General features: G+C 38.9%; 1 protein-coding gene across 3 annotated transcripts in view; it reads left to right on the top strand.

The window, feature by feature from the left end:
* The window catches only part of LOC107863672 (metal tolerance protein C2), a 44,843-nt gene that overhangs the window by 12,408 nt on the left and 24,869 nt on the right, over positions 1–7,566 (top strand). For all 3 annotated transcript variants that reach the window (XM_016709712.2, XM_016709711.2, XM_016709710.2), the window contains exons 2-3: positions 2,757–2,865; positions 3,377–3,416. In XM_016709712.2, coding sequence (XP_016565198.1) covers positions 2,757–2,865; positions 3,377–3,416 — 149 coding nt within the window. The remainder of the gene's footprint in view (positions 1–2,756; positions 2,866–3,376; positions 3,417–7,566) is intronic.

Raw genomic sequence — 7,566 nt, 5'->3', positions numbered from 1 at the left:
TACATTCCAAATACTCGGTCTTGCTCCTACTTAACCTGAACCCTTTAAACTCAAGGTCTCTCTCCACAGTTCTAATTTATCATTCACCCCCCTCGAGTCTCATCAATCAAAACCACATCATCTGCAAAAAGCATACACCAGGGCACCTCGCCTTGAATACGCCGCGTCAACACATCCATCACCAAAGCAAACAAAAACGGGTTAAGAGTAGATCTCTGATGTAACCCAGTCAGGACAGGGAAATGTTCAGAATCACCACCCGCCGTCCTCACCTGGGTCTTAGCGCCATCATACATGTCCTTGATTGCTCTGATATACGCCACCGGGACCCCACTCACCTCCAGGCATCTCCAAAGAACTTCCCTAGGGACTTTGTTGTATGCCTTCTCTAAGTCGATAAACACCATGTGCATTTCCTTCTTTCTTTCCCTGTACTGTTCCACCAGTCTCCGAACCAGGTGAATTGCCTCCGTCGTCGAGTGCCCGGGCATAAATCCAAACTGGTTCTCCGAAATAGAGACTATCCTCCTCAACCTCAACTCGACCACTCTCTCCCAAATTTTCATAGTGTGACTCAATAACTTAATACCCCGATAATTGTTGCAACACTGAATGTCACCCTTATTCTTAAATGGAGAACTGCTCAATTGAGTAAAAGCTCTGAGGGTCTTGGTATCAGAAATCTTGGGTTGCAAAACAAATGTCCATTAACCAAGTGGCTTGAAGATTTGGTAAGGAGGATCAAGCGCTGTGGAGGGAAGTGATTGTCGACAAGTATGGGCTGAATGGGCATTGGTGCTCCAATACAATAAACAATACATATGGTGTCTCTGGTTGGAGAACAATTAGAAACTTATGGAACCAGCTGGCTAGAGAGATTTTTTTCAAGGTGGGTATGGGTGACAAGATTCAGTTCTGGAAAGATCTCTTGGACTGGTCAGGAACCTCTGATGATTGCTAATCCCGATCTTTCATCCTTAGCACCAATCCAGAAGCAGCGGTGAATGAAGTTTGGTCTCCCCAGGGATGGAATCTGAGTTTTAGAAGACACTTGAATGATTGGGAAATAGGAAGAGTGGCTGGTTTGCTACAAGATCTCGATGATTTTAAGGGAACAAACTTGGAAGCAGAGTCAATAAGATGGAAGCACAACAGTGATGGAATACTTTCAGTCAGCAGACTTTACAGTAGGAGATTGCAGGAACTACCAGGGAGAATATATATATGGACCCTGGGGAAAGATTTGGAAGAACAGTCCTAGTTAAGGTAAGATGTTTTTCCTGGCTGGTGATCAGAAGGGCTTGCTTAACTCATGAAAAGCTCCAAAGAAGAGGTTCCCAGATAGCCTCATGGTGGTCTTTATGCAATGAAACAAATGAAACCAATAGTCATCTGTTCCTACACTATAAAATCACTTCTCAGCTATGGGCTTTGTTTCTTCATCTGACACTACCTAAAATGGACCATGCTACACACAGCTGATTTGCTTAGCTGCTAGATTAGAAGGGGGGGTGTAAACGTCAGAAGAAGTGGTGGAGCATGATCCCATCATGTATATGGTGGTCTATTTGGTGAGAAAGAAGCAAGAGGTGTCTTGAGAATACTGCTTAATCTGTTCAGAAAATCAAATGGAACTGCATGAGGACTTGCTAGCTTTGGTGCAAAGAGAAGGGTATAGAGCATGCTGGACAGATTTTAGAATTTGTAGAATCTTTATAGTCTTCTATTGTAGCTTGCCTTGGTTTTTGTTTGTTTGCAGATGTAAATCATATTGACAATAAAACCAAATTCAAATACAATAATTATCACCCACTAAATAAATAAATACATTCACCTTATGATTACAATTTTAAAAAGATAATGGATTCAGTATTTTGTCTAAATACTTTAAAAGTTAATCTAATTTGACTGTTGCATAATGTGAACTCTTCTAACTATTCACAAACAAGTGTCCTGACTTAATTAGACTATACTGAGGGGAAATGTTATTAACTCAATTAAACAACTAATATGAAATAATTAATTGAAAAAGTAGACAAACCTGGCAGCCTTTTGCTTTGTCAGTGGTAGGTTCTGCTTCTGTTGGGTTTGTGGTTTATTGGAATAGGGTAAGTAATACTGGTGGCTTCTGGATACAGATAAGTACTAAAGCTTTTGGAGGGTAAAAGTGGTAAGGTTCATTCCCAATTCATACAACTAAGCACCATAATTTTTAGCTCTTCTGTTTTCACTTTATCATACATAGATATTTAACCAAACATAGAGCTAAAATGGAATCCAGGCTTCTAAATTTACAAAAAAAAAAAAGTTATCTAAGGCTGTGTTGACAATTACGGGAGAAAAATGGAGCAGAGTCGCTCTCCCTTTACCAAAGGTAAAGACACAACAAAGATCAGGATATTTACAATGGATTTGTCAAGAGTTTTTTGGTTGAATATCCTTTAGATGTTAGATAATACTGAAATTTGAACTTTATGTATGTTTTAATAACAGTTCCTTTGTTAGAATCCAAAACATAAGGCATAAAGGTTTTGATTTTCACAATGGTGTTCAAATTAATGTAATAGACAGCACTAGAGACTGCTTAGCTTCGGGCCCGGGGGTGGGGTGGGTGTGTGGAACCAGCCAGAAAACAATAAGGAAAAGAACAGCTGATTATTCTAGTTTTCTCAATCTGGATTTCTTTCTTTATCGGCTTATTCACTTCTTGCTTGGTTTCTCTTGTGAAATTTAATTTGACAGTTGGTTAATATCAGGGTTGGTGTCAGACGCATTTCATTTGACCTTTGGTTGTGGCCTTTTGACATTTTCGTTGTTTGCAATGGCCGCTTCTGGAGAAAAGCCTGATTGTGCTTACACTTATGGGTGAGGTTTAAACTCTAATCTTTCTAGGAGATTCTCTGTTTTTTGGTTAAGCCTTTTTTCCTAACCTGTTTGTTAATCCTTTTTACTTGTTCATGCTTGAAGTTTGTGACTTGTCAGCGCAGTTGTGAAGTTGGTAGATACATACACTTCTTACGTTATGGGGGAAGTATTTTAACGAGTAAATTTGGTAAAGGAGTTCGGTAGTTGTCAGAGGGAATAGAATTTAGGTTTAGTCATAAAAGAACTAGACAAAAGAAAAAGTAAAATAGGAAGGGCAAAAGATACCTCTCTGTTTTATCAGTTTGTGAATTCATAAGCTTCTGGAAAAATTGGAAATGCTATCAGCATTTAAAGGTTAAGCCAATTTAGGATATTTCTGTAGTTTGTCTAACGTTCACAATTAAGAAAATAGCTGATAGTTGTCTAGTATTCCACCCCTTATAACCAGTATGTTCAGTTGCACATTTATGACTACTAAGTTCGATTTTGTTGTTGTTGCTATTGTTTTCAGGTATAAAAGGTTAGAGGTTTTGTCTGCTTTCACCAATGCTGTAAGTACATTACACAATCACAACTTTTTTCTTACACATATTACTTCCTTCTTCCATTTAAATTGTCTTTTGGCACCCCCTTTTATATATGCTGGCTGCAGTTTACATTTTTAGGATCCCATAAATATGTAGCTCCTCATACTTCTTAGCTCTGTACATGGCAGGACACAAAAGGAGCTATTACTGTGAAAGACTTATATATCATAAATTATGGAGAGGACATGCATGTTGTTGTAACTATTGCGTTACACCCATCTTTTTGAGAGCGAGAAGAACAAACAAGCAACAAGAGTCCGCTTCGCTTAGAGGTGAGAGGCAAAGCGCTCACTTCATTGAAGTGAAGCAGCATAAATAAAAAGGAACTCAACAAAAATAATATATATAAACAAAGCTTTCAATTTAAGAAATAAGAAGTAGAGTCAAGTATATACACAAGCAAATCTTTCATCAAGTATATTTATAAGCAAATCTTTCAAGTTATAAGCTGATTTCTTATAACAAAACAAAAGATCAATAGAGACATTTTAGGAAAAAAATGTTTAGATTGTTGGAAATATTCTAAGGAGGTTGTCTACACAATTTGAAGTCATTTAGTGAAGATTATGGCGAGTCTAAGCCCTAAGGAGTCATTTAGTGGAGAATTTGAGGTTGTCTACAAGAGAAAGAAGCAGGAGAGCATGAGTTTGGTACAAATGCAAATACTAGGACGACCCTGAGTAGTAGCAAGGTAGTAGGGAATGTTCAAAAGAGACAAGAATGGACGCAAAGGAATAAAAACAAATAGGATGGCAGGGGAAGAGAAATAACAGAAGGAAAACCAACAAGGATGACCAAAAAAAAAAATTTTGCAACACATGAAGAAGATGTTAAATTTACTGCAGAAGGCAAGAACACAGGGAAGGATGATACTCCCTTTAATGTGCAAACAGGTACAGAATCTGCTAAGGAATGGGTGAATAGGTCATTTGCAAAGAACACAGAATACATGCTAGCAATGTCATGACAGATCATAGAACAATTCAAAACAAAGATGATCAGTCAATACTTTTAGAAGAGGAGAAAGGGAAGAAGGGAATAATGTGGAAGAAAAGAAATCAACATAGGACAAAGGCAGGATGGATCAACAAGAGCACAATGATGTGGTGATGCATAGATTGATTAATCCTAATTCTGAAACAATTGAGCAAAAATAGCACAGCAAAGCGGATACTCACAACAAAGTGGATATAACATGTGAGGAAACTATATAGCTGAATAATAGGATGGTGGAGTGGATATAAATGAGATTGATAGAGGAGGAGATGATGTGAAAGATACTCTAGAAAGCAATGTTCAGCAGATTGCTAAGGACGGAGACTTATCTCCAAGACAAGCAAACAAGATCAAAAGTGGCATCTTAAAGTTGAAAAGGGTAAACACACCAAAGATAATACCCAATCCATCAGAGAATTACCTAGGAGGCTGGCTGCCTCTAAAACAAGATATCAATAATGAAGAAAATTCTTCTGTGGAATAAAAGGTCAGTCAACTCTCAACAAGCTTTTCAGAGATTGACTAACTTAAATAAAAGGAATCACTATTGTATAATTGATTTAGAGGCGGTCATCAACGATGATGAAGGTTCTTCTATGGAATACTAGGCCAATCAACTCGCAACAAGCTTTTGAGAGATTTGACTGTAATAAATAGAAGGAACCACTTTTGTATAATTGGATTAATGTCTAATGTATCTGTTCAAGATTTATCTAGTCTGGACACATAGAAGAAGATTGGGGCATTTAACTGGGATGGGTAGTTGTTAAGAAAAATATGGCTTTATGCAAGAGATGAGGTCCACGTTAGTGTTATCAAGGATACAATTAAGCATCTAGCAGTAAAAGTAACTCATCTGAGTCTTGGGAGGAGGTTATATTGACAATGGTTTATGCAGCTTGTGACTCCTCAATCAAAAAGGAGTTGATAAGGATCGTAGTCGGAGGTGACTAAAATCGATAGCGGAATGCGGATTAAAGAACAAAATTAAAGGATAGTTGAACAACAATTAAACCAAGGGAGAAAGAGAACTCAATCAAATGCGCGAGAAACCAAATTGAATCCAGAATATGATAACTCGATGATCAATCAAGCGAAGAAGATAAAACAAGCAATTTGGGAATTCACCCTAATCACTCGATCTAAGCCAACGATTGGAATTGAACCCAATTATTACCCTAACCTAGAGTAACTAAATATTAAGTCTATTCAAGACAATACAATCATTCAAAATCTAAGTAATGAAAACGGCTAAGGCAACTACAGTCATTGCCTTTACAAAAATAGCTTGTTACAAAACTAGTCCAAAAGTGACTATTCTACAAATAACCCTCAAGGGACCTTCTTGATTGCCCAAATGGCATCTTGATTGCCCATGGCCTCGTGTATTTGTTTCTTCATGCCTTCATCCGGGTTCCAAGATATCATCCATATATGGAAGCCCCTCCTAATGTGCTCCAAGCTAATCGTGCTCGTATCAGGAGTGGTGAAACTTTTGCATGTTTGCAGATCAGTGACAAAAACCTTGGATAGTAGGAGGAGATTCCAATGTCATTCCGATTGTGGCAGAAAAATTGGGTGGACTTACAGTAAATTACAATGAAACTGAAGATCTCCAAGAATGTCCAAATGCCTGTGAATTAATTGATATTTGGTACAGAGGAAATAGATACATATGGTGGAATGACAACTGATAAGATATGTATTTTTAAAAGGCTAGATAGATGTTTAAGTAATCAAAGGCTGATAGACATTATTTGCCTCCCCCCTTCTCTGTATTGACATTATCTGCCTCAAAGGAAGAGTAACTCAGGCCATCAGGCTTCTCTTTATCGCCAGATCCACTCATCTGTTGCTTGCGCAGGCCCAAACTAGCAGTAGTTGGTCTATTATCCACCTCCCGACTCGATTCCGACCCACTAAACATTGTCCCCTGCGAGATCTGCTCGGTCGACAGCGTCGGAGCATTAAGAATCCGGCTGGTTGGGCCTCTCTGAGGCTTAGATTCAACCGGATCTGAGATTTCCTGGCGGTTCGACCCTGGAGGCTTAGTGAACCGGTTCAATATAATCCTCCAGCCCGGTTCACTAATCCAGGGGTATTGCGGTCTTTTTGCTTTGCTAAGGTTTTTTCGTCCCATCCACAATTCAAAATTTTTGTTGCTTTCTAGTCTTCTATACCTACCAACTCTTTCAACAGCTTTCCATAACGTCTGGCAACCTATTTCCTGTTTCTCCCGCCACCCTGCTCCCCTTCCCACCTTCTTTTCCTCCTCTCCTGGTGGGTAGATTCATGTTTTCCTCCATTTCTGGAGTGAGAAACTCAGGTTGAAATTCACTGCACATCCATATTCTGTAACTTTTTTCTTTAGCATACACCTTCACAGAAACAGGGACTCTCCCCCCTTTCCTCACCCTAGTTTTCACTCTAAACATATCATGCATACTACAAATAACAACAACAAAACACCACACAGCTTCCCTATCTTCTTGAAAAGGTCAACATTCCATAGGTGAAGAGGCAAACGCACCATATTAACGAGCAAAGCATCACCGGACAGACGAGTATTAACGCACCTATCTTGCTCCTTCCATCTATCCAGTTTCAAAAAAGTTCCACCAAACCCTATTTCCTGTGTGAAAAGTTTCATCTGGCTGCTGCTCAGTCGCTAAACGAAATAAAACTTGTGTGTCGTTCAGCTGTGTAATCTTCAGGTCGTCCACTGTTCCCCATTCGTCTACAGCCTAGTTTCTGATTGCCTTCGGTGAGCCCCCCCATTTCGTGAATGTCTAGCCAGACAAGTTCTCAAAAAACTTTTCCTTCATTTCCTATTCTTAGCTCGGATTAGCAGGCTTGATCATTCAATCATATAATCATGCCGCTAGAGTGACTTCATTTCACATTATGAATCTGGGATTACCTGTTAGGTAGAACTAAGATCTGCTGTTAGCTTCTTTAAGTCTTAACTTCTCTTTCAGCCGATTCAATCTCATCTATCTTACTTCGTCGATTAAGCAGCCCTGGAATCACTTTACTCTCGTGCATTTCGAGTATTGTATTAAAGTCTAAAAGATAATAAGCATCTTGCTTTTCTTTTCGACGATATACTAAGCGCCAA

Source organism: Capsicum annuum, chromosome 3, assembly GCF_002878395.1.
Source record: "Capsicum annuum cultivar UCD-10X-F1 chromosome 3, UCD10Xv1.1, whole genome shotgun sequence".
NCBI classification, from domain to species: domain Eukaryota; kingdom Viridiplantae; phylum Streptophyta; class Magnoliopsida; order Solanales; family Solanaceae; genus Capsicum; species Capsicum annuum.
The sequence above is the reverse complement of the archived record's forward strand: the minus strand, read 5'-3'. Positions and strand labels throughout refer to the sequence as shown.